This window comes from Marmota marmota, unplaced genomic scaffold, assembly GCF_001458135.2.
Source record: "Marmota marmota marmota unplaced genomic scaffold, marMar, whole genome shotgun sequence".
NCBI classification, from domain to species: domain Eukaryota; kingdom Metazoa; phylum Chordata; class Mammalia; order Rodentia; family Sciuridae; genus Marmota; species Marmota marmota.
The window spans coordinates 53342625-53366786 of NW_026000174.1; the positions used below are offsets into that span (position 1 = coordinate 53342625).

The window sequence follows — 24162 nt, forward strand, 5'->3', positions numbered from 1 at the left end:
GTTGTTCACAAGTCCTGATTAATTTTTTCTTTAAAAAATACATTTTTTTTCTTAAATGTTTAATCTTGTGTTCTGATAAAGGAAAACTTTCTGACTTGATAGTTTCTGCATGGTTACCATTTGTGTAAAGACACATTTTGGTTTTTGTATATCAATCTTGTAAATGTGCTCTTCCTGAATTCTATATGTATTTCACTTTTTTAAGGTGATTTTCTTAAATTTTTTTAGATAAATAGTTATATCTACAATTGCTAATTTTTCTTCTTTCGATATTTGCACTGTTTTTCTTTTATCGAATCGCATCAACTAGTACTTGTAGAACAGTGGTAAACAATGATCTGAAGAGAAGGGCAGACCCTGTCCAGAGAAAGGGAGAAAGTTTGATTCCATCCAGAAGGAACCACAAACTCAAAGGTGCAGGGGAATGATGGAACGTGTGGGTTGGGTGACTTCAAGGAGCCCGCATGGCAGGAGGCAGGATGTCCTGAGGGGGAGAGGCTGGGCTTGGAGAGGAGTAGATCGTGGGACACGAGGTGTCTGCATGAGGGTTTGCAGTGCTTTCTGTGGACTGTGGTCACTGCGGCTTCTGAAATAGGGTGTGCCATGGTACGCATGCATAGGGACCAGCCTGCGTGTGACAGCCATGTGGAAAGGGACCGTGCACAAAAGTGGAGGCAAGGTTGGAGGCAACAGACTGCTCCAGGGACCCAGGAGAGAACTGAGCGAGGACAGCTAGAGCCATCTCTGGGTGGCTGACTGCTCTGACTGGCGAGAGAGGGAGAAGTGGAGGAAGACAGAGATATATTGTGTAGTTTATCCAGAGAGGGAATTTGGACATAGTGAGGGGACGTTGGGATCCAGACTCCATCTAATGGCAGGGCCTCCCCAGGCTGGCCACCGTCTTCCTCTCCAGAACTCTCTCCCTGCTCCCTTTTAGCTTCTAGATTTCTGGCAGCACAGTGCTTCCTTCCTTCTGTGGACACCCCGTGCTTTCCTTCTCTGCGTCTTTGTGACGTCGGTCCTCCATAGCATGCCTTCCTCACCACCGACCCTACACGTCCACATCTTAAGCGTCTCCCAGGGCCTGCTCTTACACGTCTTCCTTCTCCACCTTCTCCTTGTAACTCTTAGAGTACATTATCTGTTTCTTTCCTGAAAGTTGTAAGCTTTTCTAGGATATTTCTAATTTACCTTGGTATTCATCATAATACCTATGATAATTTAATTCAGATTAGCCCTATGATATATAAAAGGGGGAAGGAAGGATGGAGAGAGGGAGAAAGGGAGACAGGGATCAGGATCCCAGATATAAGCCAACCAACACTTGTTCACAGGCCAACGTGATATCCGTTATTTTATTTGACCCTCATCCTGCTGGAAAAGTAGGTAAAGTGACGCTGTTTCTCATCTGTGAAGTGGTCATAGTGAGACTGACTCACCGTGTCTGATGACTTGTCCAAGGTCACATAATTATCAGGTTGTGTAACTGAGAACCAGGTCTTCTACCTACAACTCACCCTGTGTGGCCTGTGGGGTTCTGTGGGAGCCATTAAGCCTCCTCTGGGCCGTTCCCAGCATATGTGCAAGTTTAAGCCAAAGAATATCGCGTGTGTTCCTCTGCAGGAGAACTCACAGGTGGTGGTCATGACTCAGAAAGTGTGAAGTCGTGGGACTTTATCCTGGGCTTTTCTCTAGAGCACCAAGAGAAGTTTAATAAGAATAAATGGTTGGAATTTTAGTTCTCTTTATAAGAACATGGACTAGGAGAAAATATGAAATTTTGCAGTTTTTAAATAGGTGTTTTAGTTGAGGACAGAATGGTTAAAGTGGAGGCTAGGGTTGTAGCTCACTGGCAGAGCACTTGCCTAGCATGTTCAAGGCCTGAGTTCCATCCTCAGTGCCTCAGAAATGGGCAGGGCCGGTGTCTAAATGCTGAGCTCTCAACATGGGAAAAAACATGAGCATAAAAAGCAAAAGCTTTATGTATAACTAGGAGAGCTCTTATGTATATCTTTCTTTAACTCTTTCTTAAATGGTCCTTTTTAGGAGAGTTTGGTGTCTGTCGTGCCCCAGGAGCTTAGGTGATGAGACCTGATTTAAAGCAGTGGCCTTACATTTCTGTATCTTCAGAGAAGCAGTGAACAGGAGGCCTGAGTGCTGGTGATTTATAGTTAATTTCCCCCGCTTAGAAACATTTGACCAACTCTAGATGGGGCTACTCTGAGCCCAGTCTGCAGGGGAGTCTCTCCCTAGATTCCATCAAATTTACAGTGTCAGGCACCCAAGGTGGGAGGAGGTGTGGATCGTGGTCAGTAAATCAAGGAATGGTCTGTGCTTCTCAGAGATGTGCTGTCGGAGTCTGCCCGGAGCTGAGAGTTCTGTTGGCCAGATGCAGCTGCCTTAACTTCATGTGAGAACGGCCTTGGTGTGAGGATGACAAATCAGTGTGGTGTGGCCTTCAGAGGACTTCTGTCACCAAGTGCTTTGTGGTTCTTATCTGTAAAATGAGGCCGATTACATGAGCCACACTAGGCCACACCCGAAGAACATGATGGAATTGGCCGCATTCGTTCTCGACCATAGCCTGGAAGCCGTGGGTCTGTGTGGATTGGAGGCTTGGCCCTGGGTTTTGAATGGTCTCTCAGGAAGGGTTTCTCACCACTGTCGAGCTTCATCGCCACAGAAGGATGCGTGTTTTTATTGTTAATTTTCTTAGCTCCTAACATCTAGGCTGCCTGTATTTTTTACCTTCTGTTTCTCTGTCGTCTGATCTTTCTTTCCTTTTCGCACCTATCAGCAAAGCTTGGTTATCATTCTTCACAGTCTACTCCGGCTTTGCTTCTGTGGTGCCATTTCTGGCTTTGCAGAGGCCTTGGCAGGCCTTTGTCCTTGAATCTGGGGCTAACCAGGATAGCTGGATCTTTCCTCAGTCTCCCTCCTTCGCCTTACCTTTGCTCCGCCAGATACAAGGAGATATGTAGACATACACGTTAAACTGAGAATGTTCGGGTTTCTGGCATGTGCCACTAAAACAATATATTCTCAGTGACAATTTAAAAAAATCAAATGTAATGTAGCCCCAGATTATGTAGTGAAGTATTTCCTGTGTTATTTGTCTACAGTATGAATTTGCAGCCCATATTATCAATATTTTTATTTTCTCTACTCTTTTGATAGGACCTTGGGTTTCTTTCAAGTTTTTCATCATAAGTAATCCAAATGAAGATACACCCCATTTTTCTGTTGTGCATTTACCATACTAGACCTGAAACAGAAAGGGGAGGTTGGAAATGTCCTCATTGATGAGGAATTCAGAGAAGTGACTTGAAACAGATTACTGTACCCATCATGAGCGAGCTTGTTCCAGTGGAATCTAGCCAGCGTGACACCTTGACTGCCATAGTCTTGGATCAGGGCTGGGGAGTGGTGGAACCCTCACCTGGCATGTGTGGGGCACTGGGTTCCAGCCTCATCACCACATTAAAAATAAATAAATAAAGATATTTGGTCCACAACTGAAAATATATTTTTAAAAACGCCTCAGATGACAACTGCATATTCACGTGGACCTCTTCGAGCCTCAGCTCAAGTCCAGTTTTTGAAGAGGGAAAGGGCAAGGGATCGGCTAGGTGAGAGTTACACAGAGCAGTTGATGGGCAAGTCCTGTCCATAATATCAGAATCAGAGTTGGGGGAAGAATGTGGGAGAGCTTTTGGGGGCTCTTGCAGCAGCTCTCAAGTGTTAGTGTACATTAGAATCTCCTGAAAGACCTGTTAAGGTGCAGAGCCCTGCCATTTCACCCCAAGATTCACATTAGCTGTGTCCAGGGCGGAAGTCTAGAATTTGCATTTCTAGCAAGTTCCCAAGTCTTGGGTGCTGATGCTGGCTGATCTGGGAACCATATTTTGATGTTGAATGATTTATTGTCTGTATCCTAATTCACTGATGAGAGAGGGCTTGCTTTCGCTCTTTCTCTCTTTCCCTTTCCCTCTTTCCCCCTCCCTATCCTCCATCCATTTCCTCTTCTTGACCCCAGGGCACCTATGGGAAGCATCCAGAGATTAGGTTCAGGCTGCATCTATTTCAACTACTTGAAGAACTCAGGGCTGCCTGTGTTTAGACATCCAGACAGCGGCCCTCGCTCATGAGGGTTGTGATTGTACAAACAGCTGAAAATGTCACTCAGCTCTGAATACTAACGAGCAATAGATCATTTGCCAGCTGAGGAAGTGCCAGCTCAGATGTATGAAGCAGAACTCTGAAGTTGAAAAGGTACCAGGTTAACAGTCTGTTAGCTCAGCTCAGCGCCCTTGAGCTTCCAGGCTGTGGAATGTTTCTCTGGAATTCGGGAGCGTCCTGTGCCCCCAGGAGGCCTTCTTGGCATATTCTCAGACCCTTCTTCTTCTTGCTGCCTAGACGTGATAAAACTATGTATGGAATTTAGGAATTTTTGCTTGAATTTTAGATAACTTTAAGGTTTTTGAAATCTTTGTTTTTAGAGACATCATATTTATTGGATTCCATTGCACAAGTGGTCCAGGACACTACCCTAAATTCTAGACCTTTCCATGAGGGCCATTTACTTCTGTGGAAACAAGCTAGACAGCCATGGGTGATCAGCAGTCAGGGAATAAGGAAAGCTGAGCTGGGTCTACAGTAGGAGCATTGGCTGATTCTGGTCAGATACAAAATGGAAAAGACTGGGTCACAAGCCAGGTCTGGGTGGAGCATGTATAAAGAATATGAAAGGACAAACTTAGGGATGTTGCTACGATGATCCTGTCAGTCAAATCCTTTGTACGAGTATCTAGGCCCTTCCCAGTAGAGACAGGATAATATGCCCGGTTAGGGTATTTGTATCTGTGTGGCCACCCAGCGGTGATGCTGGATGAGTTGTCACAACTCCTGTCCTTGGATGTGGTCCTGTCTCCGTTGTTTACTTGTAGTCCACTTTTGCGGCTCTGGCTTTCCTGGGTCAAACCCCTGCTTCCTGACACCCCATGGCTTGTGGATAGGCAGCAGGTGGAGTAGTTCTTAGAGCATGTGGGAGCTTGGTCTCCCAGCAGGGTCATCGAGAACACACTCACAGTTTTGGCAAAGGCGTCCTTTGTGCACCAGCTCTCACTTATTAGCACATCCGTTCCCTTCCTTTGGTTTCAGGAGCCACTGTGGTTCTCCCTTGAGGTCTGCTTAGGTGATTTACACACAAGCCACCAGGAAAACACAGTGGTTAAGTGTTCTAACCTTAGGATGCCTGGAGAGGAGAGGATCTCAGCCCAGGGCCATAGGGCCCTGGAGGTGATGGAAGGAATGTAAGCAGGCATCAGATACTGAGCCACAGGGATTTATTTGGGAAGCAAGGAATACACACTCGAGGGGGAGCACAGGCTGTCTTAAGAGGGAGATGTGCTTTTGGGATTGGGGGCTTTTAAAGGAAACATGTTGAGGGGTGGGCACGGGAAGGTGTGTGGGGATGACATTGGTCACAGTTGGTGGTGTCTGGCCACCTCAGGATCCTTAGGGTGATGTCGTCTCCGTTGTCTATCAATACGTCACATTGGGTAAGTACCCATTAGGATGGGTTTCAAATTTCCCTGTGTTCAATCTAGTCTAAAAATGTGTACATTAGGGGCCAATTTTCCTAAGTGGGTGAATTTCCAGGAACATTGAGATTGTGGATGAAGATTTGCAGATTCCCAGGATGAGGGAGCCCCAGGCCTGGCAGAGAACTAACTGGCTGGGGGGAGAGGCCCAAGGAGCTCTGGCCTGAAGCCCCTGGAGGGAAGGTCCAGTCCCCTTGGCCTTGCTGTGTATCCTGCATACCTGTGTTTATTTCTTTTAGCCTGCCTCAAGGAAATGAATCTCCAGTCCTAATATTTCTATCCTTTTACATGTCTCCAGATCAGTAATATTTGAGTGTAATTTTCCAAAAAATGGGTCATTATAGCTATAGATTAGAAAAATTTCCACATTGTTTTTATTAGAGGTTGATGATTCTTGGCTTTTTTGGCTTCCCCCTTTTTTCTCAGCAATATTGCTTTTATGTTTTAAAAATTAGTTTGGCTTAACGCATGTATTCAAACAGTCAAAGTATAGAATAAAAATTAGGGTTTGTTCCCAGGGGCAGCTGCTTTTAACTCAGCTTTCTGCTATTGATTTTTCTATTTCCCCACAGAATGTGTACAGTGCAGTCTTTTCACTTTTTAACTGAGTGTCGCCTGGCTCCTTCCAAGTGAGCAGCTTTTCCTGTTCTCTCCCCTTCACCTGCACGATGCTCTCCTCCCATCTTGCTGTTGACTGTATCCTCATTTTTCAGTATATGTATTGTGTGCATTTTTAGGACTATATAAATATTATTTTCAACTAAACCAAGTCCTAATGATTAAATTTCCTTTCATTGTTTTGCTCCAGATCAAAAACAAATTTTTATGATTATTAAAGCATATTAATTATGCAGATCAATGGACTTCATTATGACATTTCCATACATGTATATGTTGTGTTTTGGTCCTGACCCCCTCCCTCCTCTTCTCTCTGGCCCTCCTCTGTCTCCCCTCCCCTTCCCCTTTCCTAATGGTCTTTCTTCTGCTTTTGGGTCACCTATTGTTATTGTTTCCACATGTGAGAGAAAGTGTGATATTTGACTTTCTATATCCAGCTTATTTCATTTAACATGAAACTCCATTTCCATCCATTTTCCTGTAAATGACATAATTTCACTCTTATTTACTGCTGAATAATACTTTATTGTGTATGTGTACACACACATAGACACACACAGACACACCAGCTTTCTTTGTCCACTCATCGGTTGATGGGACCTTGGATGATTCCACTTCTTGGCCATTGTGAATGGTGCTGCCATAAACATGGGTGTGCGTCGGGTATCTCTCTTATATGCTGATTTCATCACCAGGAGTGATGTAGCCGAATCATATGTGAGTTGGGTGTGTGGTTTTTGTTTGTTTGTTTGACCTCCATTCAGCGTTCCATGGTGGCTGGTGGGAATTTACCATTTACAGTTCCACCAGCACTATGTAAGGATTCCTTTTTCTCCACGTCCTCGCCAGCATTTGTTACTTTTGTTGTTGATGATAACCATTCTGACTGGGGTGAGGTGATACTCAGTGTGATTTTTGTTTTCATATCCCGGGTGGCTGGAGATGTTGAACATTTTTTCATATATTTATTGGCCATTTGTACTTCTTTTCAGAAGTGCCTGTTCGGGCCATTTGCCCATTTTTGATTAGATCACTTGCTATTTTGCTGTAAGTCATCTCTTCCCTATTGATTGTTTCCTTTGCTGTGCAGAAGCTTTTTAATTTGATGTAATCCCATCTGTCAATTCTTGTTTCTGTTTCCTGAGCTGATTGTCCTGTTCTGGAAGTCTCCATTATCTTGACGTGTTTCCCCTGTGTTTTCTTCTAGGGGTTTCAAATGTTCAGGTTTTACATTAAGGTCTTTGATCTATTTTGAGTTGATTTTTGTACAGAGTAAAAGATAGGGGGTCTAATTCTAACCTTCTCACATGTGGATATCCAGTTTTCCCAGCATCGTTTGTTGAAGAGGTTTATCTTTTCCTCGCTGTATGTTTTTAGTACCTTTGTCAAGAAATTAGTTGGTTGTTAATACATTTATTCCTGGGTCTAGTGTCCTTTCTTGTATGATGTTTTATTTCCAGGGATTTAATAGTTGCCTTTTTTCTTTCTTTTCTATGGTCCTTTCACTAATTAATTTTTGCTAAATGCTCAGATAAAATAGAAAAAGGATCCAGCACAAATAAATCACAGGTTTCTTCTTTCCTTTCCCTTCCCTTCCTTCTCCCCTGCCCAGCCCTCTGCCTTTCTTCCTGGAACCATCTCTCCTCTGGTCCTCTGGGGTCTCCTGCTCCGTTTGGGCTGGTCACTCTCCAGGTCTCTTGCACAGTGTTCATCCTGACCCTCAGTTTGCCCAGATTCCAGGGACCCTTTCTTTCTCTCTGCTTTATTAAATTCCTTATTTCCAAATTCCAACAACTTTTTTTCGCTGATTTTTTTTCCAGTAGTTTCCCAAGAAAGGGACTATGGGAGATAAATTTTCTGTGTCCTTACATGTCTGAAAATGTTTTTATTCTGTTTTATATTTGATTAATAGATGGACTAGTGTAGAATTCTGGTTTAGGTGGATTTAATTCACAGTTTTAGAAATATTTCTGTAATGTCTTTTTGGGGGGTGAGGGGGCGGTGGGTACCAGGCTTTGAACTCGGGCGCACTTAACCACTGAGCCATACCCACATCCCTATTTTGTATTTTATTTAGAGACAAGATCTCACTGAGTTGTTTAGCACCTCTCTTTTGCTGAGGCTGGCTTTAAACTCGTAATCCTCCTGCTTCAGCCTCCCGAACTGCTGGGATTACAGGCATGAACCACCGAGCCCGGCTTAATGTCTTCTTAACCTTTCCATTTTATTATTGAGACATGGAATGTCAGTTCTGACTCCTGGTCTTATATATGACCTTATTTTCCTCTTGGCAAATTGTGTTCTGAAATTTTATGATGATATATGCCCTGGGGTGAGTAGTTTTTGCTAAGAGTACTGATGTAGGCCTTTTTAAAAATGTAAATTCATGTCTTTCACTTCCAAGAAATTTTCTTCTTTTATTTCTTTATTTTCTTCTGCTATTACACAGATGATGCATGTACTAGATTGATCCTTATTTTTCTTGTCTTACTATCTCTTGGTTTTTTTGTTCTAATTTTCCAGACCATTTTTTCCCTTGGTGTTGTCTTTTAACCTTTCTTGAAATTTTGTTCACTTGTAACACATAAGAGGGTTTTTGAAATTTCTAGTTAATCTCTTTATAGCTTCTATTCTTGTTTTAAGGAGGCAGTATTTTCTCTCTCTTTAGATATTACTGTGGTATTGTTTTTATTTTTCTTGAACTCCTTTTGTTGTTCCCTTTAATTCCCTTTTCAATATTTTGGTTGTTACTTTTTTACTGGAAGCTTCCTTCAGATACCTGGTGATTGCTGGAGTCTTCTTATTTGAAAGCAGGCTCTGAGGGCCTGTAGGGAGTTCAGTGCTGGGCTAGTCTTCCCGACGGATGGCCTTTACTTAGGCTGGGAAGTTGGGGACTGGTTGTTTGTCCAAATGTTGGTGTTTTTAGGTTGTTTCTTTTGGAAAAATTCCTTGATCCAGAGAATCATCTTTCTGCCCTTGGCGGGGGGAGGATGGCTAAGTCTGGGCTATGAGGATCTAGGGAGCTGGATGAGGAAGGAGACAGTTCTCATCTTTCATTTCACAGATTCTTCATCGACTGTTCGGTGTGGTGCCTCACCCAGCCTTGCATGCCTGGAGTCTGGGAGTCTGGAATTTCTCTAAGTTATTTCCCCAGAGTATAAACCTCTCTTCTTCTGCAAAGGTTGGGTCAAGAGTCGGCCTGTCAGTGCATGTCGAGTTTAAAGAGTCTTGGGGCCAACTGTACCTCCAATTCCTGAGTCTTGTTATTATCCTTGAAAGGTTTAGCTGACTTGCTTACTCTATTTATTTGTATTTGCTTTGCTATGTAGTTTATTGTTTTTCTGTCTGTATTTCACTTGTTTAAACAAAGTTTCCCTTTTATTTATTTAAGACAGGGTCTTGCTATGTTGCCTACCTGTATCTCAAACTCCTGGGCTCAATTGATTCTCCTGCCTCAACCTCCTGAGTGCGGGAACTATGTGCATGTGCTATCATGCCCAACTGAAAATCTGTTTTTGTTTGTTTGTTTGTTGTTTTTGGTGGTCCTGGTGATTGAACCTAGGGCCTTCGCATGGCAAATAAATGCTCTATCCCAGCCCTGTGTTTTTAATTTTAATTCTTTATTTTTACATAGTTCAGAATTAAAGTTCAAAAATGGTATGGAGTGTTTCTGTACACCCTTCATCCAGATTCCTCCATTGTTAATAATTCATCACAGTTGCTTTATCCTTTTTCTTATGTGTGTGTTTCTGAACATTTTAGAAGTTGCAGAGGTAATGCACTGTCACACCTAAAACGTTCTCAATACAGAAATACGATACAGTTATCAAAAGCATCAGGAAGTAGTATTGAGTTGTAGCTCAGTGGTAGAGTGCTTGCCTAGCATGTGAGAGGAGGCCCTGGGTTCAACCCCCAGTAGTGCAGCGGTGGGGGGAGGGGAGTTAAAAAAATAAAGAGGTAAACATTGACACATAGTATTATTATTTAACTATAGACATTATTTAGATTTTGTCAGTTAGCCTAGTGATGTTCATTATAGCAAAAGAAAATCTTAGCCCATGCATTACATTAAATTGTATTTTCAGCCTTCTGTAGAACAGTTTCTCAGACTTTCTTTGCCTTGCATGATATTGACATTTTTTAAAAATAACATGTTAGTTATTTTGCAAAATGTCTCTCAATTTGAATTGATCTGATGCTTTTGCCCAATTTGATTCAGATTATACATTGTGGGCAGGAGTATCACAAAAGTAATGAATTCTTGGGGTATCATTTAGGAGGGTGGTGATGTGAATTTGTCCCAATGCTGATAATGATAACTTGAGTCACAAGTTTCTTCTGGGTTTCTGCAATGTCAGTGTGCCATTCCCTGTCGTCAGGTATCTCGTGAGGAGGGAGTTTGAGATTGTGCCAATAACCTGTTCCTCTTCAGACCTTCATCCCCTGACTTTAGCATTTCTTGAAGATTCTTGCCTGAATTGTTACAGTAGCTGCCAGTTAGTGATTTTCTTCTTATGTTCCGTCCACTTTGGAGTGATGTTTCTTCTTTAACTTGAGGATTTTACCTTTAATTCGTTTGGGAAAATTCTCATTTCCTCTGTGAATATTCGTGTCTGATTCTCACTCCTCTCTTCTCTGGAATCCTATTGAATTTGTGTTAGATTCTCCCGTTCTCTCCTGGCCTTTTGTTTTGTCAGTTTCACTTTGCTGTTTCTTGGATTTTCTTCGTTTTCTTTTCCCTCTACTGCTGGATGATATTTTTCACATCCATTTTCCTGTTTCCTTCAGCTGTGACTAACATGTTTTTACCCATCTGTAGTGATTTAAATTTCAGAGTTTGTAAAGTTTGTCTGGTTCTACAAATCTGTCTCCCTGGCCTTTATTCCTGCTGTCTTTTTCCCCCCTTATGTTTTTGATTCCTTCTTTATATCTTTAATCATTTGGGACATTTACTTTATATTCTCTGATTATTTTCTGAGTTCCGTGTCAGATCTCATCTTGTCATTCATCTTCTGCCTGTTGCTTTCGCTGTGTTGTTTCTCGATAGGTTTTATGATTTGAGAACGTGAGTTCATCTTCCTTAAGGTTCTGTGGAGATCTTTACAGCCTGGGGTAAAGGGATATTTCCCAGGGGAATTATTTGTTCACCTTTTTTTTTTTTTTGCTTCTTCTAGGCATTCCAGAGGTACCACAGAGATAAATCACTTTCCACCATTAATTCCTCAGTTGGTGTTTTCATTCTACACAGAGTTCATTAAAGCCCAGACATGTATGAAGACTGACTTCTGTTAAAGTTACTAAGAGGAACCTTCCAGCCCCATCAGTACCCCAAGCTCAGGTTCAGAAAGGAAAGTGAGTTTTGCTGCTTCCACATACTAGTTTCAGGCCAGCCTCTGATGGCACAGGTCTTCAAGAGGTCTAATTTATGGTTGGGCAAAATGGTGTATACCTGTAATCTCAGCAACTCAGGAGGCTGAGGCAGGAGGATCACAAGTTCAAGGCCAGCCTCAGCAACTTAACAGTACCCTAAATAACTTGATAAGACCTTGTCTCAAAAAAAAAATTAATAAAAGTGCTGGGGACTTAGTGGTAAAACCCCCATCCACCCCCCGGGTTCAATCCCCAGTATTAAAAAGAAAAAAAAAGTTCTAGCTTATGTGTAAGTCTCACCTTGCTCTTCTAGGGCTCAAAGTCCTGTCTGCCCTGCCAGCATCAGCAGGCCCAGCAGCCACGCACCCCCCACCCCATGCCTCCAGCCCGCCAGTCCTACCCGGTCAGCTCATCTAGTTTTCTCTTCGGTTTTGGTCCCAGGGACGTACCTTTTTTCATGGCCTCGGCCGTATATTCAAAAGGATTTTATTTATACTCCATCCTGCATTTCTGTGTGTTCTAGAATTATCTTCAAGAACTTTTTAATGCTGGTCAGTAGTGGTGTCCTTGCCTATCCTTTGGCCCTGAGGGTCATGCCTGCTTTTCAGAGAGAAGCAGGGGGGACCATGGCAGACGAAACAGGAGGCCTTGTTAGAATTCCAGGGAAACTGAGCTTAAGAAACGACCACATCGTGGGGATCCTCCTTCCTACTCTGTAGCTTTAATGATAGTGGCTGTGCCCTTATCAGCTGAACACTGAACAAATACGTTGATTTTCTTGGTCATGACTGTGTTGGTGTTTTGAGTGTGGGCGTCCTAGGCTGTAATTCAGTCATTCCCAAGAGTTCCTGTTTTCCAAGCCCGAGAAGCCAACCAGCTGGCAACACACATTTTTACACCCGCGCCCGAGAATGAGCTCCTCTTTCAAACTGTGTGTTTTCAAAGCATGGGGTGGTCAGGTGAAAGTGTGAATGTGTTTACCTCTCGTGTAAAGTAGCAGTGTAAGCCGTCGGTAACACTCTTGGACACTTTGGTTCTGGATTATAGATCAGCCTTGTTTGTTTGACTCAAACAAGTTACCAGATTTTTTGTTGAGACATTTCTTTCAGATGTTTTCAGTATACTTATGAAGTAACAGATCAGGGGAAATGGCTGCCTGTTTGAAAACCGTATTCTAAAAATAATCCAAATCTTTTGCACCGTCAAACAGCTGAACCATTATTTTTAATATATCAAATTGTAAACCAATAAAATCAATGGTGTGGCATCTTAGCCAATATCTTAAGTAATCATACCATAGATATATTTAGTGAAATTTATTACTTGCAGACTGAGATAACTCATGAATTATTAAAAGGATCAACATATGGAGCTTTCTCTTTCCTCATTCCAAATTCTTTTAATATGGCTTATGTTGAGCCATTTAACTGGCTTCTGTCCATCCCACTGATGGAGGCCATAGCCAGATGAGGCTCTTATAAATGTCTGGCTTCCTTTCCAAGCAAGAGGAGGATGAAATGTCAACTTTTTCCTCTACTACCTGAAAAGCAATCAGCGGCCACCCTTCCTGCTCTTCTTGACAGCAGTTTGGCATTAGAGAAGAAGGGTGGGCATTTAGCCAAATGCGAATTTCAGTGCTATATAAAGAAAAAATTGAAGTAGCTAAAACTTGCATAATAACAGGAATTTTCGGGAGGCACTCAGATGGGTTTAACCTGGAGCCTGCAGCAAGCTGACTACAGCCCAGACACTTCTGAACTGCAGGTTTTAGGCCCCTCTTTCCTGGTGATGCTCTGAGTGACTCGAGGTCTCTCACTGACTCTTAGTGCAACAGTTTGCCCATCTGTCGTGCTGGGTTTAGGGCTGACGATAGTAGCCCCAGTAGAATAGCATAACAGTTGGTGACCAATGACCGACTGGGGTCAAGGGCACTGAGTAGCACATTTTAGAATAAAACCGGAGTTCAAAAGCATTTATTAGTTTGACCTCGTGAGGTTTTTTTTTTTTTTCCCAATATTTATTTTTTAGTTGTAGTTGGACACAATACCTTTACTTTATTTATTTTTATGTGGTGCTGAGGATCGAACCCAGGTCCTTACACGTGCTAGGTGAGCGCTCCACCACTGAGCCACAGCCATAGCCCCTTGAAGGTGCAGGTTTTTTTATCTTTATGAAATCCATTATCCTTGCCTATAAAATGGGAATAATGTTTATTTCATAGAACTCTTATGAAAAATTAATGATATAGTCTATGGGGAAGAATCTTAAAAAGTAAAGTCTTGTTAATGATAAGGCCACTAATACACCGGTCCTTTGGTGTGTATGTGAGGTTGGACCCAGGACCCTCATGGATACTAACACCCACTTACACTCAGGTTCCTTTTATAAAATGGCATGCTGTTTGTACATAACCTGTGCGTACACTCCATGTACTTTAAATCACCTCTAGATTACTCCTAACCCTCATCCCACCTCAGCACTGTGTGAATGGTTGTTATACTGGGATTGTTTAGGAAATGATGGCAAGGAAAAAATGTCTGTATGCGTTCATACAGATGCAATTTTTAAAAAATATTTTTAAACCATAGTTGGTTGAATCTTTGGATGCAGAACCCTCTGGTACAGAGGGCTAACTAGGAATGCTTAGTCATATGGAAACGTAAACTTAGAATTGGATGGGCTCCTGGAAAGGAAGATTTTGAGATTTGCAGCAGGGTGTTGTTTGTACCCAGATCGGCGCTCTTACACCTTTTCTGTTGTCTGATCCTCGTGGCCCCAACAGCAGCATTCTGTGAACCCCATGCTTATAGATTAAGGAAGTGAGCCATATTTATTTCAAGACCCACCTTATCCCCTCATTTTTTAGGTTAGGAAATGGAGGTCTGAAGGAGTGTGGCAGCTTATCTGATGTGCACATTCTCTGCCCATCCTTTCATCTATTTTAATGTACTCCTGAATTTCCATGACAGTTGTGTTTATCGTATGTATAAACTTGGCTCCCAAATTAAATAGGAAAGACAGTGGCACATAATTGGATTTACAGAGTAAATACAGGAAGACTTCTGACCAGGCTTTTGATGGGCTAGATAGACTAAGTGGCCCTCCCAGGTGGACAGCTGAGTTGCTGAAGGAAGTGCTGTGAGGTGGCTTTCCCTGTTGTGACCTGGCTTGAGAGTGAGCTGTGTGCTGGCCCCTGAAATAAGGTGGGGCTGGCCACCCCGGGGAGCGGGAGCCACAGCCACTTTCACTGTGGAAATCTTTGCAGCTCTGGGTGATGTGCAGCTTTGCCCTGTCGCTGGGTCAGGTTGGAGATGGGGAGTGGGATTGGTCACTTGGGACCTACCCAGGTGGGGAAGTCTCACAAGAGCTTCCTGAACAAAGCCAGGACTCAGAAGGTCTGTGCCTTCAGTGAGAGGATAAAGCACACCTGTCTGGAGAACTGCAGCCCCAGCCAACCATGGTCGCCAGTTCACACCACAGGTGTGGTCTCAGCAGGGAGTTTGGTGGAGCAGGGCCCTGTGTTGCTGGGAACTGGCAGAAGCAGACACAGACCCTGCCTTGAGGAACCCACTTTCAGTCCATGAGGGTCCAGGGAAAACAAGTAGCCCATGTCAAAACCACAAAGCCAGGAAGAAATAAGGCAACATCCTACGTGAGAACCACTGGAGACACAGGCCTGGAAGGGCCTCCAGTTGTTAGATATTCGATTCAGTTATTAGAAAAAAGAAATAATAGATGGAAAATGTGGAGAAGGAAAGTGACCTGGAGGTCAGAGGGATAAGGTCCCACATTGTCTAATCAGAGTTACAGAAGGAAAAGAAGAGGAAGAAGCATTTCTGAAAGAAGAATAGCTGAGAATTTTTTAGAATTGTTAGTAACACCAAGCCATGGACCCGGGAAGATCAACAAACTCAGCAGAATAAGCAAAGTGAAGGCACAGCCCGGTGGCCATGGTGAACTGCAGCACAACAGTGGACACACGGAGCTTAAGAGCATGTGAAGGAAAAGGGATGAGAGTAGGGACATTTGACCCACTCTGATGACCCCAAAGTCCATCTTTATGGTTTAGTATCTTTGCATATCAGAGTCAATGCCTGTCACTCCAGTGCACCCAAATGTCCACCGCACCTCATAGAGAGCTCATTTGTGAACAGCTAACTGTAAACAGGTTGCAGAAATTGAGAGTTGATGACCTGCTGTCTTTCTTGGTTGTCTGAAACCTAAGAGGACTCCTAGCCTTTGCTTTTCTTCATCTTCCATGTGTCTTTTTCGTGTGTAAGCTGGGAGTTTGGTATGATTTAGTATGATTCCTATTTTTCAGAACAACCATTATTGTTGGGGAGTGAACTGAATTAAAGACATGAGGCAGCAGGAAGACCTCACTCTTGATCTTTTCTCTTGAGCTAAGAGATTCTTGTTGAAGACAGCCTGAGGTCTCTGACTCTCTGGTTTCCCCATTCAGCCCACACCCGAGAGAGTCCCATGGGTAATTGGGGCTGTGGAGGCTTAATGGTTAAGTCAGCACCGGCCACATTACTGATTGCCCCTTTCAAATCTCCCAGTAGCCATTAACATAAATATCATCTCACCACTTGGACAAGGGACACCACCCTTAAGCGTCAGTGATACCGTGCTGGTGATTAACCCCCTCGTTGCTGTTTGCTTCAGAGGCCTTGGGTATATCCACTGATGGGAAGTCTCTTTGAACTTAGAGGAGAAACGAAGGGGTTAACTCCTTTTGGTTTTGCCCTTTGACCACTTCAGGATGAGAGGCATGATGAAATACTTTTCAAAGTCTTCAGTGGAAACACATCATGCATAATTGGAGCAAAAAAGAATAAATCAAAGCTTTTTCCCCTTTTAGTCTGGTAATTCATAATTGAAACCACATTGAGGTAAGGGTTGGTAACTTCAAAACAGCCAAGAAAAGTGCCCTTTCTATCAAGGTAGGAATAGGTAAGGCTGCTCATTACCAGGCTCAAAGCTTCTGTGCAACAGGCCCCTTCTCTCTCTCTCCCTTTCTTCTCTGACTTCTCATTCTTTCAGGCAAAATACCTCCATTCAAATCAAATATGGGTTGACTCAGATGTCTGCCGAAAGCTGCTAGTTTCACAGGAAGCTGTGTACAACCAACCACCCCCCACCAACAGTGACCAGTGGTAGTGAGATGCTGAACCACCTGTGTTTTACTTGGTGCCTCCTGTGCTGGAGCTTGGCTGGGGTTGGCTGAGCGCATCTGTCCTAGGCAGGACAGGTAGTTGTCCTCACTCGTGACTCTACAGTCCGCACCTAGCTCTAGCAAGAGATTCAGAAGCCAGCACAAGCCATTCCTGTGCACTGTGCTTCCTGTTTTCTGTAGCCAGGATGCTCATGTAGGGCTGCTGGGACCATTCAGCTGTGAGAAGGTGAAACAAGACCGAAGTGGGGCCGAGAGCTGCTTCTGGGTCGGATTGCTGGAGGTGCAGCTGATTGCCCAGAGTTTGGGTCTCTTTCTGAAGGGGAAACTCTTCTCCTGAGGATTGACTTCTAAGCTTAGTCTCCTAAGGACTTTCTTTCAAGACATCCTGAAACCTGAGCCACCAACTCCCTCTTGCTGGTTTGGAAAGCACCAGAGCTTTCCAGAAAGTGAAGGAAAGAACTTCCCGACTGTGGCCTTGTGGCCTGATCCTTGTTGAGGCTGTTAGGGTTACTTTGATGTGACTGCAATTTAGCAATGCAGGATTTCTTATTGGGGCTTCTATAATTAATATGCATTGTCTGCCTGAGAAGTGGGCCAAAGATGAGCAAGGCAGAGGCCCGCGCACGGTCACGTAACACAACCACTGCTTCAGTTTTCTCCTTCCATCCTTGAGCAGCTCCCTGGAGTCTGTGTGGAAATTGCATTGAAGCAGGACTCCGAGATGCTGCTCTGGTGGCCGGGCCTTGCCTCTTCCCAGGCCTCTGTTGCCAGGTGCCTGTTTCCGTGCCCCTCTGGCCACAGTGGAGGTTTAATCAGGCATCAGTTAATTGCCAGCATTGTTTGCCTTTTCCCTGGCAGAAGTCAGAGTCTTGAGTAAATTACAGAGGTTTAAATTTGCCTGGTTTCCTGCAGAAAGTGGGGTCAAGAGGTCCCAGACTGTAGACACTCTCTGTGGCCAGCCAGCAGGGGGTCAGTTCTGAAGGGTATTTTGGAGGTGACTAAATGTCGTTTTTTAAATGTCCCTCTCCAGTAGGATTTTTCTCTGGGGGTTGGTTTGTTGACCTTCCCCAGTGGAGCGGAGCCTCTGTGAAGGCGTGCACCCCAATTAAAGCAGCCTTTCTCCACTGAGTTCCTAGGGCAAATGGGATTATGTCTGAGGAGGGGAAAAGCAAGCACCATGATGAGGCACCGAAGCCTCATCATGGATCGGCATTTCCTACTTACGATCTTTTGAATTAGAACATAAAGGTAGCTGTGCTAATTTATCAGTAAAATAATACTTAGAAAAGTTTCAAAAGAAAGAATAAAGCTAATTGTGTAACTTTTTAAAAGTTTCTGCCACACAGGGCTCCTCATGGTATGTCTTCAGCTGCCTGAGTCCCCTTGTCTCTGCTCCCCTGCTCGTTGGGACTGACCCTGTTGGACCTGTGGCTTCCTGCGTGTCTCTTTGAGCACCCTGTTCAGTGCGCCAGCATCTTGGGCCCGTCTGCTCCTGCTGCTCCTGCAGACGCTCAGGGCTGCCTGTCTCCCGCGATAGCTGGAGGTTGTACGGGCCTCTGTGCTTCCATCTGGGGATGCCCCGTACCTTGCTGTTCTGCTTAGAATTCTGCACTGTGATTTGCCTTTTCACCTGTCTGTCTTCCCCACCTGAATATGAGTATTTTGAGAGGAAGAAATTAGTTCATCTTTTCATTTTAACGCCATCCCCCGTAAACCCTACAGTCAGGAAGAGGCGACTAAATGAATGAACGTGGGGAGTGCTGATGCCCGTGTGCTAGCAGACAGGCAGGCACGAGGAGCCCACGTTGCGCTGAGAAGGGAGAGGGTTGGGTTTGGTTTCAGCTGTACTCACGGCCTCTGTGCTGAGCTCTTTGCTAGGTGTTTGGGTGCGTAGTCTCATTTAGTCATCGTTACTTAGGGATGTGGGTACTGTGGTCCCGTTTTACAGTTAAGGTACTGATGCTGCTCACAGAAGTAACTTCACAAAAAGAGTAAATGGAAAGAAAGGCCCAGGTGAAAGCCCTCATCAAACATCCCTATAAAATTCCATACTTCAGGGGCTGGGGTTGTGGCTCAGCAGTAGAACACTCGCCTAGCATGTGTGAGGCCCTGATTTTGATTCTCAGCATTGCATAAAAATAAATAAAATAAAGTAATTGTGTCCAACTACAACTAAAAATAAATAATTTTTTAAAAAATTCTATGCTTCAGCTTCTTGGTAAATGCAATAAAATGAACCAAGTTGGGAAACATTTCAAAGCATCCCTCATTTGAGTGTGGGCCCCTGATCCTATATATACTTAAGGAGCAGACAGAACATAACCTGGACCCTCTGGGACCCACTAATTTTTTTTCAGCAAATTTTTGAGTAGCGGTAGGTATTGTGCTCAGTACTGTGTGTTATGGCTCTTGCTTTCATAATAGCTGAAACAAAGAGTAGAGAAAAAGAGAAAGTGCTGGAAATAAAGACTATATTTGAGAGGAATAAGTAGAGGTAGAATCTAGATAAAGCAGGCCTTTAAAGCATGTGAAGTAACAACCGAGGAGGAATGATTTCCTCTAGAACTCTGGTGCTGAAGGGCTCTCAGGTGGCTTAGGTGAGACATGCAGAGAGCAAAGCCCGGAGAGAGGGTTACTCACGTGTGATCAGCGCTGGCTGCTGTTTTTCCGCTGTTGTATGTGTGGGGTGTGTTATGTGTACTGCGTCGTCTTGCCTAGGAGGTGGTGGTGGTGGTGGTAGAGTTTTATAGGCAGAAAATCTGAGGCACAGGAGAGCCATGCGCTTTGCTGGGTCATGGCTGGTGAGCGGAAGAACCTGACTGGGACCACTGATTTCCCGTTGCCCCAGACACAAAGGGTCCCTTTGGAGCTGTTTGCATTTGTGCTGGCCATGTGTCCCCCAGCTGAGCACCAGGCAGCTCTTAGCGAATACCTGCACCGTGGCTCCTCTGCTGCCTGCCCCCCCCCACGTCCATGTCATTCTGTGTTCATGGGACATCGTGGGCGAGATGTCAGTGCTATCATGCCCCTGTGCTATCTCCCTGGCGTGCTGCCTTCTCCAGTTCTCAAGCCCTACCTGGGGGGCAGGTGGGTGGTGTGGAAAAGTTAGACACCAGGAAAAGCCACTGTCCACTTCCCTGCCCAGCATCCCTTCCTGTCCTCTCCCTTCCCTAACAACCTACTTCCCAAATGGAGCCGGCAGGTTCACCACGAGACCAGACCCATTGTCTTCTGGAGGCACTGGGCAGAACTGGGATGTCTTTCCAGGGACTCCTCGGTTTCTATTCTGGGGCATTCCTTTTCAGAAACCAAACTCCGCCCCCTCAGGGAACTTTCTTTTCTCTAAGTGTCACGATGGTATTTAGGTGTGTTGGTTTCTCCTCCCTTCTACCCTAGAACAGACGGCATTTTGTTGGAGCTGTAATAGTTTTTCCCTCTGTGTCAGTGGTGTATTTACCTTTCTAAATGTATGTGCTCGCTTTGTCAGAGTGTCATGTATTTGGAGTGTTTATGTACTCTCGGAAGTAGTATTTGGGTGGGTTCTTGCTTGTTGGTCCATTTGATAACAGGATTCAGAATTTTCAGGAGTTTTGTCCAGAGAGGAGCTAGGAGAGGTGGAGCTGGCGTTCCCCACACTTCCCTTTCTGAAGTCTGTGCAGTAGCAGCGCGATCTCTGTATTCTGCGGGTTGGTAAAGGAGTACGGGTGGGGAGTGCAGGGAGGGCCACCCAGCTGGTGTTTTGGAGTCATGTGGCTTGGGCTGTTGTCCTCGTTCCATGACTTCCAGGTCACACAGCCTTGACTACTCTCCACTATTCTTACTCCTACAGTTCCATCACCTGTAAAAGGAAGCTACCACCATAACTGTCTTGAGCCTTGTTGTGGGTCTTAGTTGAGCTAATACGTGTCAAGCATAGTGCCTCACACTTAGTAAATGCTCAGTAAATCTTGACTGTTTCAGTATCACACATTAGATTATCTTATGCACATCTTTAAAAATCCTTTTAGTCTCTTTTCCGTTTAAAATGGTATCCATCAAGTGTAGAGCAGGGAGTATCATATCTGGAAGGCCAGGGGTGGGTTGAGGATGGTAATGGCAGGTAGACATGAACCATCCTTTGGGAATTAATTGCAGCCTAAATGTGGAGCTACTTACTGAATTCAGTTTCCATAAAAGTTGGGAAGATATGAAGAATAAGACTCAGGTAGAAAACTGAAAAGGGTTCCTAGAAATGTAGTCAGATGCTAGGGCATAAATACAAAAATCTAGGGTCTTCCTGAGACATTACCAGTGCGTAACATCATGGGAACAAGGTTGCACTGGGGAGATAACCTTTCTATTGGGTCTCTTGGTTGTGAGAGCCAATTATGGCATCCTGTGGGCACTTCAGCCTTAATGTGCTGATTACATCAGGACTCCAGGAATCCCCTCCCGTCTCCTGCAGTCCCTCCCATGTGCTGCCCATGTGCTTGTGTACATCTCCTGCCCCGCGCTGCTCCGTCTGGCAAGCAGCTGTAGTCAGAGACTGGGGATGGGTGTCCGTTCGTGGTATGGATGCATGGATAGGGGACCTTGGGAATCCAGAGTGTAGAAGGCTTCAAGGAAGTGTAAGAATGACGGGGAGCACCTTTCTGCTCTCCTGGTGGAGAGGGAGTTGGTCCTGAGCTTTAAACATGCTAACCTGATCATGAGCATAATCAGTGCCATTGCGTTATATACTTACAAATGTTTAAAATGGAAAATCAAATTGTGTGTATTAACAGTTTCAAAAAAACAATAGGCCAAAACCCTTATAGTCTTTAAATAGGTGGATTATATAGTTTATGAACTATATCCCAATAAAGCTGTCAAAAAGTATAAGAACATTTTAATAAGCTTTCCCTGTTTAGTATCAGTACAAAGGTTTTTTGGTTTTTTTTTTTTTTTGCTTACATTGCTATGTTTAGATAATTTAATGTTTTATTGGTAGGAGAGAGATTGGATCTTTCATTCCTTTTTAAATTTTATTTTGAACAAATTTCAGACTTAGAAGTTTGAGAATTGTTCGGTGAACTCATGCCCGCCACCAAGAGCCACGCACTGTGAGCAGCGCCTCAGTCCCCTGTGCAGCAGTGCGTGCCCTGAGGTGCCCTGAGGTGGTGATAGTTCTGGGTGCTGTGTCTGCCTCTGTCCCTTTTGTTGGCCCCACTGTGCTCTCTGCTGTCTGAAGTCTCCTCGCCTCTTCCGTCTTGCACACTGACGCGACTCCGTTTCTTTGGTAGAGCTGTTTCCTCCCTCCCCAGTGTGTTCTTTTCCTGGAGTCTCCTGTTAAGTGGATGCTGGGCCTCCTGGATTTTCTCCCCTGCTCTCTCCTATTCCTCAGCTGTCTTCTTGGTCTCTGGAATGCAGTAAATTGTCTTCATCTCAGAATCCTGCCCATTTAAAGAAACTTTAAACTATCGTGTTTTTCATGTCCAAGAGTTCTTTCCGTCTTTGCTAGATCCTTTAAAATAAAAATAGCAATTTATTCTTTCTCATAGATTAAAAAAAATATTTATCTCCCCAAAGATATAACTTGCTGTTGGTTGATTTTAATTTCCTTATGCGCCTCGGGGTCTGTTTGCTCTGAGTGCCTTTTTTCTTTGCTCCTTTGGTTTCTGTCACTCCCACCAAAGATGCTCTTGAGATATCTGTGATGCTAGAATCTGTTCATGATGAAGAGGGGGACACTAAAAGCTGAGAGGAGTACTCCGTGTGGCCCACTCATGGCTGGAGGGTGTCGCCGGCAGACGGTGTGCCAGGCTGGCTGCATGGCTTCAGGGCTTGGGAACTGAAGGGGAGGAAGGCTGCAGGCTCCCCACTCAGCGGGTGGGCTGTGACCTGTGTGTTCCTCAGCTGTGCCTGTGTTCCAAGTCTGGAGCGTCAGTCTCCTCAGGGAACATAGCTGGGCTGTGGCAAAGAGTGACACTCTGGTAAGGGCAGGCTTGTGGTTCTGGGTCTCCAGCTGCTTCTGGTAGAGATTTCTGAGCAGTCCTGCCGTCACCCTGCCACTCCTCCAACTCACGAGGCACCGGGCGACCTGGCGAGCTTACCTCCTGAGCCTCCCAGGGCACCCCTTCCCAGGTCCCCTCCGGCCCTTGGCCCCTTCTCCAGCCCTCTGTGTGCATCAGCTGCCATGCTGCTGATTTGGGGCGGAAGGAGGCAGGTGTGTGTTGTGACCTGTCCTGTCTAACTCAGTCTCTTCTCCGCTCCCTTTTCGCTGGTCTAGAGCCCAGGTTAATCCAGGGGACTCCACGTAGGCTGTGGGGGCCGGGGGGGGGGGGACACTGAATGGCCACGCGGCTCTTGCCATGGTGGTGGTGAAAGCAGTCAGCTGCACGGCTGGGTTTGCCGGTGGCTGGGGTCAGCCTCCTGCTGCAGCGCCTTCCCTAACCTTCTGACCTGTCCTTTTGCAGAAGTGGGGCAGTGTGAGCAACCCGCTCTTCCTCCCGCTGATCCCGCCGCAGTCGCAGGGGTTCACCGCCATTGTCCTCACCTACGACCGGGTCGAGAGCCTCTTCCGCGTCATCACTGAGGTATCCAAGGTGCCCAGTCTGTCCAAGCTGCTGGTCGTCTGGAACAATCAGAATAAAAACCCTCCAGAAGGTAAGAAGAGTGAGGAAGATGCATTTAGGAAGCCCTGCCTCGTGCGTTGGCCAACTCTCTGCTGAATGGACTGTGGATGGCCAAGTGATGCCAGTTAGTTTGAAATGAATCTCTCCCTTTGCCAATAACAGTGTCATCTGTGAGGCAGCATGACCCCGCTTCTCTCTTCCCCGTCATCTGGTTCCTTTCTAAGGTGGCCTATTTAACTCCAAGCCCTGGCACACTCTGTAGCCACACGTGTTTGAGGGCTGAGGGGCGATAGGATCAAAGGCGACCAGCCCTGGGAAACAGATCTCAGCCCCCGGCCATCCCAGCTGATTTGTTTACCTGGAAACTCAGTTTAAGAGGCATCGGTCTTCTCCTTCCTTATCTCAGCTCTGATGCTGTGCTGTCCTTCAAAACCCACTGAGGAGGATGGCCTCCCTTCCACAGGGAAGGCGGGCAGGCCGTGGAGGCCGGGACTCAGCTCCTCAAGGGAGCTCCAACTGCACGCTGCCACCGGGTCCTCCTTAGTCACTCTGGCCCTCGCCTTGGCCACCCGTGTAATCTGTTGGCTGGCAGCTAGGATCGCAGACTGTTTGATTAATTGGATTTGTTTTTAATTCGGGACGCATAGAGTACGTTCCACCTGCATTTGGTTTCTCATTCAGTCTGTCTATTACTGATCCTAATCCCAGGGACTTCAAAGCTCCTGCCATTTATAGCCTATTAAAGCCAGGAAGTTTCTGATGGATTAGAGCAAGGAATGAGTTTGAAGTTTGTAATGTG

At 45.0% G+C, this 24162-nt stretch overlaps 1 protein-coding gene across 2 annotated transcripts in view; it reads left to right on the forward strand.

Moving 5' to 3' along the window:
- The window catches only part of Ext2 (exostosin glycosyltransferase 2), a 145498-nt gene that overhangs the window by 75365 nt on the left and 45971 nt on the right, over positions 1-24162 (forward strand). For both annotated transcript variants that reach the window (XM_015477806.2, XM_015477807.2), the window contains exon 9: positions 23205-23394. In XM_015477806.2, coding sequence (XP_015333292.1) covers positions 23205-23394 — 190 coding nt within the window. The remainder of the gene's footprint in view (positions 1-23204; positions 23395-24162) is intronic.